General features: G+C 33.9%; 1 protein-coding gene across 9 annotated transcripts in view; it reads right to left on the reverse strand.

Annotated features, from left to right (window-relative positions):
* LOC114267704 (geranylgeranyl transferase type-2 subunit alpha 1) overlaps window positions 1-11,475 on the reverse strand; it is a 29,731-nt gene extending 18,256 nt beyond the window's left edge. The window contains exons 1-7 of one of the 9 annotated variants that reach the window (XR_014343888.1): window positions 11,162-11,451; window positions 10,760-11,003; window positions 8,563-9,366; window positions 8,276-8,468; window positions 8,064-8,146; window positions 6,759-6,945; window positions 6,276-6,429 (exon numbers count right to left, since the gene is read on the reverse strand). Coding sequence is in view for 7 of the 9 variants with exons in the window: in XM_028208768.2 (XP_028064569.1) it covers window positions 6,041-6,429; window positions 6,759-6,945; window positions 8,276-8,468; window positions 8,563-9,366; window positions 10,760-10,869 (1,683 nt within the window). In the remaining 2 variants the exon portion in view is untranslated. Of the gene's footprint in view, window positions 1-744; window positions 1,192-5,849; window positions 6,430-6,758; window positions 6,946-8,063; window positions 8,147-8,275; window positions 8,469-8,562; window positions 9,367-10,759 lie in introns of those variants that run through there. The other 8 variants (XM_082893892.1, XM_082893891.1, XM_082893893.1 and 5 more) reach the window with 8 other exon arrangements.
* Between the last annotated feature and the right edge of the window lie 1,072 nt (window positions 11,476-12,547).

Raw genomic sequence — 12,547 nt, forward strand, 5'->3', positions numbered from 1 at the left:
ATGCTAAAAGTTCAAATCAATTGGACCAAATTGAGACAAATTCATAAATTTAAGATTAGAATCGAGCCAATTGAAATTATAAAGACTAAAATTTCACAATGACCAAAATACAAGAACTACCATCATAATTTGCCCCATTGTTTATTGACTAATACCATTCCAAAGCAAGGCAAATACCTAACCTTAAGAAATTGTGAGTGTTGAGCAAGAATTCTAAGGTTGACTTAATGAGACACCTATAAGTATACCTTGCTGTATATGACAAAAATATAAGTTGATCAAACAAGGCTGAACTAGTTACTCCAAAAAGAGAGCCCAAAAGAGAACCAAATGGGAGAGTTCAATACTGAAGTGTCAAAGGTTACGAGGATGAGCACGGCTGTGTGCTTTTTATGCTGTGTTTGGTTGAGGGATTTGGGGAGGGATTTAGAAAGGGAAAGGGAAAAAGTGTGTGAAACTATGTGACATATAGACATGGTTTATTCATATTTCACCTACCTTTTCCATTTCCCTTTCCAAATCCCTTCTCAAATCCCCCAACCAAACACAGCATTAGTGTCTATATCTTGGCTTATTTTTGAATGTGTGTCCAAGGAATTTGGAGGAAAGAAAACACATATCACTTTAAGAATAAATTTGGTGAGTTTGACTTTGTTTCACTTTTCATATTTATCTAAATATTTGGGATCTACTTTTTGACTCATTTCTATAAAAATTAACCGTGTGTTTCCTAGAAAACAACAATAAAAAATGAAACACAATAAATAAATAAAAAGTGATAATTCTCATGTCTTCCATCTCATTTTAGTTTTCAATCTTATGATTTTTAATCTTCTCCTAATCGACAATTTGAAATCCAAATGTACAGATCAATCATACAGCATTGTGGCAGGAGGATTCATGATGGCTTCATCACTTTGATGATCAAAGTTCTCCATTTCTCCATTGCCAAATGTTTACAGTTCAGATACTTGAGGCCACTGCAGCCTGCACATTCAACTACATCCATGCTATTTTGCGTTTCGTTGACTCGATCAGTTTCTTCAATGTACTCTTGATTTTGATTTGTTTAATCTCTTTGTAAAGTTCATTCAAGCCAAACTGCTGTCATCAATCGCTATTGAACCAACATAATTGCAACAGCCCAACATTTCGGACCACAATTACTTTTATCCAGTCCACTAAAGAAACCTGGGCACATATGGAGAGCGTGAGACCCCTAAATTTTGTAAATCCTAGCAAGACCCTTACTTTTGAAATTATTATAATAAAATCGCTTAATTCCCCGTTTATTCACAAAATTAACCCTAGAACTGAAATCGTACTACGGATGAACCGGTACAAACCCTAATCGATCCTGGTAACTTAGAAATCATTTCTAACACTCTAGTATTAATTATTTAACTCACAAATTTTAGATTAGTAGCTTAAAATCCTAATTTTCGATTTTTATCATTTTCATTCAGTTATGTCTTTTAATTCAAAGCATGATCATTCGAACCAAATTATTTTTCCTAACATTATTTTAATTAATACTACACTTAAAATAGATATTCTAATCAATTCCAAACACACATTTTATTTTAACTACATTTTGAGCCCAAATCATTCTTTATACATATAAAAGTACACCCCCAATATTATAATCTTTTTTTTCAAAATATCTACAATATGTATATATATATAAATAAATGAGAAAAGTCCATCAAATCACCCACATGGGCCAGCCACCCTATCATATACACTTGTAGTGTACTTTTGAAAACAACATTGCATGATTCACGAAGGAAATTTGACCTTGGTACCATAATTCAAGTAAATTTGTATTGTACTTGTAGCTAGCTTAGTTCTAATTAAACATAACCCGAACTAGAACTTGCTTAAGTACACAATTAGGGCCCTAATCACCCCTCATTCCATGACATCCTAACTAAATCCAAGCCTATTCAATTGAATTGGAACTAAGGACATTTTGGACTTTTCACCATTCTTTTTTTTTTCTATAAATACACCAATCCTCTCTACACTTTTGAGCACAAAACACACTCACACACTACATATTCAGTTGAGAAAGAGAGGAACAGAGCTTTGGTAGTAGAGGAAAGGAAAAAAGAGAAGAAATTGTGCAAACTCTTCAACTAGGCAACAAGTAAGCCACAAACACAACTCTCTTTTATTTTCGTTTTTCAAATACATGTTATTAGAGTCTTGAAATCATATTTTCAGATGTGTTGTAATGGCATTCATGTGTTCAAAGTTGATGAATTAGGCTTGATCCTACTTCTACTCATATTTCCTCTTAATAGATGCAAAACTACTTTTTTCTCCCCATATCTCACATTATTTCCAAAAGCATACCACCACTCTAAAAATCTGAGTTATTGACACATTATTTAGTATGTTTTCACCAAAAAATAAGTGAAAAATTTCCTTTGGTTGGCCTCTTTTCTCACCAATCATCTTATTTTGAGTATTGTGCATGAAAAATTTGTTTTACAGCCAACTTTCGAAAATTCTAGAAAAATCATCTGGACCTCGGTTTTATGTCAAAAACTTCCTTAACGAGTTAGCTTTCAAGGAAAATTGGTTTCATTGAAAAAGAGTGAGCGGTTTGTAAGAAAATCTGACTTTTGTGAACAGTCGACAAATCTGGACAGCGCTAGAGTATTTCTTAAATAACTAAACATCTAGAAAAGCTACACCATTTCCGAAAAATGTTCTGAAAACTAGATAAAATTTTCTATGAACCACAAGAAGGCTAGGTTCAGGAAAAATCTGAAATAGTCCTTTTGATTTTAATCTTTAAGTAGTACTTAATCTGGAAATACTATTTTACATTGGTGTTTTATACTCTTATCTTCATGAATATACTTATTAGTATATGATCATGTCTTGATATGATATTGCATGTATTATGGGAATATACCTTTTATTTAGTCCTTTGATGATGCTTATATCTATGAAAATTTATTTCAATTGCTTGTGCTAACTAGCTTAAGATGTAACTCAATGGGAAACTTAATTGGGATGGTATTAGCCCTGTTTGGTAGAACTGTGGGAAAGTGCTTATAGCTTATGGCTCAACAGCTTATAACTTATAACTTTCAGCTTAAGCTGATTTCCAGCTTATTCTTGAAGCATCTCCTGCCCCACTCAAAGAATAAGCTGATTTTTGACTTCCAAAAAGGTATAAGCTATAAGGTATAAGTTAAACTAAACACATCAAAATAGCTTAAATTAAGCTGAAAGCTGAAATAAGCTACAATTAAACTCTGCCAAACAGGCACATTGGATTTTCGATCACTTGAATATGGATTGATGGGGACATGTTCCCTAATTGAAGGAAAGTCTTGCGCAAGCGGTTGTATCGGAACCCTTGAATGGCGGTTGTATTCGGACCCTAGGTGTTTATGATGGATAAGGTTTGAGGAGGTTATGGGCAAGGCCCTTACTTTACCGTCTCTTTTGAGGTCCTCGATTGGCGCTACACGATATGTAACCATTAGCAGGCATCCGAGGTAGGTCTGTAAAGCAGCAAAAGAGGGGGCATACCGAATAATCCGAGTCCAATTCTTGTGAGAGAATCAAATCTCTTTGGGAGATTTTTAGATTACTAACATCTAACATTGTAATCCTTTATTATTGAATGATTATCATGCTTCATTACTCGCTGGTTATAATTGTGATCGTGTATTGGATTAGGAAAAAGGGCAGGGTGTGTGTGCATTTACTGGACATTCAAAACTCATGGCGTTTCATGCCAGGTATTGAAGACTATTAAATTGGTTAAAGGCAAAGCTGAAGTATTTGAGGATGTATGGCTATCCTATGAGTTAGGAACTAATTTTGTATACATGTTTTGAGATTGTAAGTGATTAATTGCTTGTTGTATTAAGACATGATTTTGTAATTATATATATATATGTATATCATTTGTAACACATTCTTATACTCCGTCAATTCATGTAGGCCTTGTGTTCATACTTTGTCAAGATCTGTCAAAAATGTAGCTTTGCTATCTAAGGTGGTTGGACTTAGAAAGGAGGCTATATTGACTACTCCGACCTTCCTGGTATCTTACTTGGTTATTAGCCAAAGGACTCATTAGTGACCTATGAAGCACGGACACGCGACACGACAAGGACACGTAAATACCCAAATTTTCAAAAAATGGAGGACACGACACACTGGGGACACGTTTAATATATATAATTAATTTTATTTATTATATGTCATAAAATTATTTAAAAAAATTATTTTTTTATTTAATGTTATTTTAATAAAAAATAATTAATTTTATTTATTATATGTCATAATTAATTTTATTTATTTTATTATATGTTCAATACATATTATTCAAATGAACAAAACTAATCAAAAAAAAATTTATATAAAATGGAATTAGAAAAAAGAAAAAAAGAAGAGAAAAGAAAAAATAAATAAAATTAAACAGAGGCTGAGAGAGAGAGAGAGAGACAGCAACTGAGGGAAAGAAGATTAGATCAGACAGAGGCTGAGAGAGAGAGAGAGAGAGAGAGAGAGAGAGAGCGACTAACGACCGACAAGAGACGAAGAAGAATGAAGATCGAAGAAGAAGAAGAAGAAGAAGAAGAAGAATGAAGATCGAAGAAGAATAGCAGCGTGTACCTTAACGATGAAGGGCGAGAGACAAGTGACGACCGACGAGTGATGACCGATGAGAAGAGAAGACAAACGACGAACGACGAATCGATCAGGTCCTCTCTCTCACCCTTTCTCTGCTGTTTCTATTCTAATCGAAGTAGATTAGGGCTGATCTATTTTTACTTATTTACAAATCGACCACAAAAAAATTATGTAAATTGTGAAATTACCCCTCGAACGTGTCCCTAAAGTGTCTAACGTGTCCGGATGTGAAAAAAAAAAATTTAAAAAGGGACACTCTCTGCTGCGTGTCGGACACGTGTCCACCGCGTGTCCAACGCGTATCCGTGTCCGACACGTGTCCGACACTGGTACGGAGCCCTCGGAGAAGTGTCCGTGCTTCATAGTTAGTGACGTTTCCTACTCTTGTAACATTAGATAAACCCTGCATTTATTTGTTAATATATTTCCTGATGTTCCCGATTTTTGGGGCGTCACAGAGAGGGTTGCTTCAAATGGAGATAGAATTATTTGAGCCTACTTTGATTCTACGGGTCACATCATCTTCAACCTCACTTCATTCTTATTAATAATCGAACCTACATAACGAAATTGCTCACTCTTTGGTATCTCCTGCTTTTGAACCTCAACTTGTCAGTTATTTCTATTTCTACTGCTATTGAAGTAATATTCCATGTGTACAATTTTAGTATTATTTTAAAATATTTTTTAACGACTCAAGTGCTTCTATATTCTATCTAAATTTCTAATTTAGTGTTAATTCTTCTTTTAATTTCATCCACTATGATAATAACATCTGTAAATAGCATAAATCATAAGACATCATCTAAAATATGTCTAATCAATTCATCTATAATTAAGGCAAATAGGTACGGACTTGAGGCTAACTCTCGGTGTAATCTTCGAGTAATCAGAAATTCATTTGTTTCTCTTGCAAGTGAATTAATTGTAGTCACAATTCCATTATACATGCCATTCATCGCATTAATATAACCACTTTGTCAATATTTTTTTCTCTAACATCCACCATATTATACCCGCTAAAGCACACCCCATCTTAAGGTTTTTTTTTTTTTTTTTTTTTTCTAAATCCATAAAAACTATAAGCATATTCTTCTTCTTTTTCCTCCATATTTTTCTATTAATCTCCTTGGATGAAAATTTCAGCTAAATATTTCACTGATTTAATATGAAACCAAGAATAATTAAACGGGGAAAATAGAGATCAATTGATAAATTTTAAAATTACCAAAAGACCATATGGCAAAATAGTTGGGGTTAAAAGTGTCTATAAGCCAATGTTCACTATCTTATAAAACGGCAACTTTTCTTTGGTAAATTACATGAAAACAAGCTACAACTTAACCGTATGAGAAACAGGATAAGGAATGTAGAATCAATGCAATTCTACACCATCGAGCCAATTAGGCGCAGGTAATATCTTAACCCGAAACAACTTAAACTCTTCTTCAGCAACAACATTCCCAATAATGACTATTTGTGTCAACTTCGAGTCTTTAAAAATTGCAAACGCTTCCCAGTAATTTGTCACATTGACACCACTAATTGCAAATTCACCAAAAATCCAATCACTTCCTACTGTATGGGAGAGGGGAGAAGAGCACAAGTACCTTCTTGTGTCGACAGCGTGTGCACCGATTTCGTTGTATGAGATATCCAACACATTCAATGACTTTAGCAGTGTTAACGGCTCCAAGGCAGAAAAACTACCCATTTTGTTGTTACTAAGGTTCAAGCAAGAAAGAAGCTGCATAGCCTGCAATCCTGTCATAAAGACCGATAAAAAGCACTCAGTTACTTTCATTTAAATAATCATTAGAAATGCCTTTTAAGCATCAAAATGCACCATGAAACTATCAAGACTTTGACTGGCACCATTTTACAAAATAAAGATGGCCATGCAATAAACTAATGTTGTACAAATGTGTTTATGTATAATATTGTATATATGAAGACATAATACACATATAGATGAACAGACAGACAGACAGATAGATAGATAGATAGATATAGAAATACAATGAATTGAATATCGAAACCACAAAAACAGATTAAGTGACAATGAAAATTTTATAGAATTAATTGTAGTTTACCTTCAATTGAGCTAAGTTGGTTGTGGCTGAGGTCTAACATTTGGACCCACAATAATTTCTCAATAGACCCAATATGTGACAATGAAAGATTACCAAGTCGTGAACAGATATAATTATTGGTGCCTGATGATGCTGAGTCCCTGTAATGAGAACAATGCCTCAGCAAAGATTCCGGACTGGATGTCAGCTGCAGAAGCGCAAAAAATATGAGAATCTGTGTTATAGAAAATCAGTAACCTATATCAAAGGTTCAAGGCAAATCTTTAACACTAACTCTTACTAATATTATTAACTAGAGATCTCTCTGGGTGTGTGTTGAAAAGAACTATCAGAGACTCTCACACAAGACATTCATAATTCCAATGAACATAACTATATAGTTGGTTAGACTAATCTCAATAAAAATAATAATAAACCCACTATATGAACAGATCAGCCACTAAATAGTTGAACTAAGTTTGGTTTTACTTTGAATTCTAGATGAACTTATTGAAGATGCATGCCCATCTGTTTACTTAAATGAGCATGTAAAACAGCATGTTTATAGGACTACAATACAAGTACAACTATTTGGACTTTGGATGGCTAAAGGGTCATTTGACCTAGTTCTTAAGCAAAATGAGTGAAAGCTTAAGTAAGAGCTGAGCCAATTTCTTTCAGTTTTAAGTGTGAAAAACTCTTCACTATGTTGAGCAAAGCCCTCAATCAAACCTAATAACATTTAGATTATTTAATACGAGGGCATTCAGTAGCTATCATCAGATTTCTAATTTGATGCAAGCATGATGAGTGGTGACAGCCTCACGTGTCCAGAGTTAGATGAAAGGCTTATCAATCTGTCATGTGTAACATAGACCAATTTACATAGCAATATGTAGGAATGATATGATCCAAGTTGAAGGTGACTTTAGCATAAGAGGGTGTGTGGGTTGAGGCTGTGACAACATGCCTTTGTATAGGGACAATTGAAGAAGACTGTTTCCATGGGACTTTGCCACCTGGGCTTGTTAAGTTGAAAACAGATATTTTCATTTTAAATGTTGTTTTACTAATATATTTTAAGCCTATCTATGACTTTATATATTGAGCTTTGAGGCATAATTTCATGTAAGATATCTGCGCTGGCCAATCAAGTAATCAATACGTCAGTAGGACATTAAAACCACCAGGAAATAATATCTGATGGTATTGACAAAATGAGCAGAGACAAACTGGAGTAGCTTGTCTGTTTTGGCCAAACTGAGCTCAAACAATAACAGCACAAATTCAACCGAACTAGAACCAGGCACAAGCACTGCTCCTTACCTTAAGCACAAACTCGCAATACATTGTTTGCTGCTCAACTCAGATGAGCTTGTTCTTACTCCTAAATGCAATGGTTCAAAGCTCTAGCTCTCCTCAAGAAGAACATGAAACAATAAAGAGATACTACTCATACATCCAGCACAACAATAAAAAATGAACCTACATGGACTGTGCTTTTCTACACAGTGATAGAGAAGAGAAGAGATATTCACCTGCTTTAACACAACTAAGCTGTATTCATCCTTGTAGTATTGAGAATGAGGCGGGTCCAATGTCATAAGATCACTATATAATTCTTTAACTTCTTCAGAATGGACCATCCTGCATGTCTCTGGAGTTTTATCATATGACATCATTGCATCATGTGCAGTCAACAATTCTGCACGCATAAGCTTTCCAATTTTCCTACAATAACCAGCGGGAGAAAATAAGAGGACATTGGACAAACAATAAAGCTGCTTTGATGCTGCAAAGCTACTCATGAATGAATTTCACATACCAGTTTATCTCTGACGGCAATTCCTGGAAAAGAGCTATCTCATTAACTATAGTCTCAGTGCTCCACTTAGAAGCTGTTGACTTATTCACCTCACTATTCCTCAGTTGATCGAAAATTTTAATTTGGGTTGGTTCCAGAAGATGTGTTTCACCAGTATGAAAATTATCATCTCCCCATGAAATCATCTCTGCACTTTTCATTTCAGCATGTTGCAAACCATGAGGTTGTATTAAAACTGTACGTTCAAAATGAGTAGGATGGCTATGGTGAAATCCACTCAGACACATGATTCCCTGAGAATGTCCAAGGCTGACCTTTATTGGATGAGTATGTAAGGAATGGAGATTCTCCTCGTGAAAAGTTAAATGTGTTACCCAAGCTTGGGAACTCCCAGAGTTGTTACTTGAAAGTGGTGACCAAATTAAATCTTTATTTGTGTTATGTACAGATTGCACAGTTATTGTAGATGAGCTAACACCTTCAACTGCTTCATTCAAATAAAGAATGAGTGGAATTATCCCACTATTAAGATGGAAACCTGTGATAGGAGACGAAGCACAAGTATCCCGGAAACCATCTGCTGATACATTAAGATTAGAACCATGAGGTGGCCAGGTAGAAACCAACAGAGGATTCTCCACTTTAACTGTTTTCTCAAGAAGCAAAAGATGATAAAACCATCCACTTTGATCATCCAGGTCAGTAAAAAGAGCTTGGTGTACAAGGTCATACTCCTCTGTCAGAACTTTCTCCTTTGAGAAAGATCCTTGAGCCCTTTTCTCCAGTAAATGAGACAGAATTACACTGCAGAACATTCATGGTAAGGTAAAGTAGAATAAAAGCAAGAAATATGTTTAAGCAAACAGACAGAGACATCACAAGGTAAAACATGCACTCAAAGCAACAGGCATGTTTGTGTAGGTTGAAAAAGAAAAAAAAGAAAGAAAAGGCACAATTGGATAGGAAACTTTAATTTTCTAATCCTGCTAGAATAGATAGAATATCAAAAGGTAGCAGGTGTTTCATCGTGCAGTTTCCACTAGAATATTAATGTGCATAAGAATTGATCATTTAACTCCAAAGCAAAGTTGAAGGTTAATCAAGCTACAATTTTATATAACATCACATGCCAGATTTACACGCATAGAAAGCAGCTTAAACAGTAGTACCAACAGAACAATGCCGTTGCAGATTAATCTGAAATAAACACCATTTGTTTCTTTTTTGGAATCTGTTAGGCTAATGACCATTTAAATAGTGAAGTGCTTATCAACTTTTGATATAAGGAATAGAACTAATGAATATTTTTTCTCCTGTTCCACAAGGTGCATGAAAGGAGACAGTATTTTGCAACCTTGCATCACAATATACCATCAATACAAGTTACATGTTTTAAAGTGGATGTTTTCTATAACATTGCATGCCATCAATATCTTATCAACCTTGCATCACATTACAAGATAACTTATACCCAGTCTGTCATGCTTTACCTATTTTGAATGTTTTTATTACATAAACAATAAGTCACATGGTTTAAAGTGGATATTTGAATATTTTGTCTTTAACTAAAATGTCATAAAAAAAAGAAAAACCTATGTCGCAGAAAATCCACAAAATTTTTTGTATGTTCTATATAACTATGCATACTACCACTAGACATTCTGCTTCTATAACGGGACCAAAGCTAGAACTAATTTCAAAGTTCCAACACATTTTTCCTAAAGCAATTTTTGCAAAAGAATCTAAGGATTATACAATTAGGTCATGTTTGATTCACAAGACTAATAATGAAGTATTAATAATCCTATAAAATTAGTGTAGTATTCACTATCCAATTGGATTAATATCCATTGGATTAATAATCCCACCCCTACCCTATTACTAATAATCCTACAAATTTGTTGGATTAATTATCCATTGGATTAATAATCCTAAACCAAAATATTAAAACAAACATAGGATAATTGGGCCCACGGATTAATAATCCTAATCCCATGTTCTAATCCACCCAATCAAACATGCCCTTAAAGGATTATCAGTGATAACTTGATAAGATACATCATAAACATTGTGAAAAACAAATTATAACTGAACCATGAAGCCACATAAAACAGTATGACTTTGGCACATCTCATTGTAATGCTACAATAACAACAGTATGATATGTGTATGATTTCAAAAGTTGTGATCTTCATACAGGACATTCAACTTCGAAGTTCGTGGCTTGGAAGTACTACAAACTAGTGTTGATTCTTCAGTGTTGCATTTCGATTTTAATTGCGACCTTGATCTTGATGTTGCCTTCATGCTGATTGGTTGATCTGTTGACTCATTTGTCCGAAATTTATATTGTGGCTTTTCGCCTTTCAGCTGATGCCTTGATTAGGTAGTGAATGTGTGGTGACGTTGCCTGCTGGTCCATTTTGGCTGAAGTTCAAGACCTGTATCTTAACAGTGCTTCATTCCAGTGCTACAATGAGTAGTTGTAACCTATTTTGTACATACAGTTTTGACTTTTTAACTTATTTTATTTCTTTTTTGCTATTTTAGTTGTTCCTACTTGTACATACAGTTCTTCAGTTATAAAGGAGGAACATACCTGGTTCTGGATCTAAACCCTAATTCTTAGGTGCGAACCCTAGATCGTCTCACCAAAAGTTTCCATCACAAGTCTGATCGACTTGATCCGAAGCCACAAATTTGACTTCACAATCAAGGACTGAACCTAGATTTGGTAGTCGCAATCCAAAGCCATCACGATCTTGTTTCTTGTATTACGAACTAGTTTTTCTCTCTGAAATCAAAGTTGAGTTCGCGAACTGATCAGATTTCTTCATTCGCGTCTGGTTCGCAGCACTTTGGATTGAGTGATTCGGAGAGTAAAGAAAAGAAATGGAGTGGTACGTATTTTTTTTACATTAATAATTGAGGCCTCAAATTTTTTGCCTCAAATTTGGCTCGAATTTTCTTTCTTTTTTTTCTTTTTTTTTTTTTTTTTTTTTGTTGGGTTGATGCTTTGCTTGTTATTATTATTATTATTTTTATTTATTTTTTTCTGCAATGTATTAGCCTAAAAAAAAATAAATAAATAAAAAAATGCATTCGAGGCAATTTCGAACCTCTTTTTGGAGGCCTTAATCACAGCTCTTTTTTTTATTTGTTTGAATAATTTAAGTATAAGAAAATAAAATAAAAATAGAAAGAAATAGAGAGACTTATTTCTCTTATCAATTTTATTTTTGATTTTTTTAAAAGTGAAGAGATTAGAAAAGGAAAGAATCACTATTTTCATAATATTTATTTTATCTTTATAAAAATAAAAAAAATAAAATAATTAAAAATATAAAAAATTATTTTAGTAATATAATATATTTTTTTTTTCTCTTAATGAAACTTAATTAAATAAGAATAAGATAAATTATAATTATTTCTTTTCTTTTATTTCTTCTTCAAAAAAAAAAAAAAAAAAAAAAAAAAAAAAAAAAAAAAAAAAAAAAAAAACTTTTCTTTTCTACTAGTTTTCCAAACATAGTCTTCAAGTTCGTCTATGGTCTTCTCTAGGTCGAAGCACTTGAAAAATCTCAGATTCTGTCGAAGTGGACCAAGAAGCTGCGAAATCAACTTCCATTTCCAGTATCATAAACACAAATTGCGAATCGAAGTTGTTGTTCACATTGTGATTTCAGAATCACAGAACACATCGATTCGAAATTTGTTGGAATCTTCGCAATCGTGACCTGGCTCCTTTGATTCGCATTGGAAGCCATTTGATTTCGCGATCTGAGTTTCAGCTTGGGTTGCTTCGACTTCGAATTGAACTTCGCAAACTTAAACCTGAGGAGAAATCGATCTTTGGACATCAAATCAACTTCAGTCCGAAGTCCTAGTTGAGTTTCAAACTTGAATCTGAAACCCTAGATGCGATCTGGACTCGAACCCGAAACTCTTGAGTGCGATTAATATCTTTCAAACCTCTATATTTTCA

The sequence above is a fragment of the Camellia sinensis genome, chromosome 11, assembly GCF_055761805.1.
Source record: "Camellia sinensis isolate YWXY chromosome 11, ASM5576180v1, whole genome shotgun sequence".
NCBI classification, from domain to species: domain Eukaryota; kingdom Viridiplantae; phylum Streptophyta; class Magnoliopsida; order Ericales; family Theaceae; genus Camellia; species Camellia sinensis.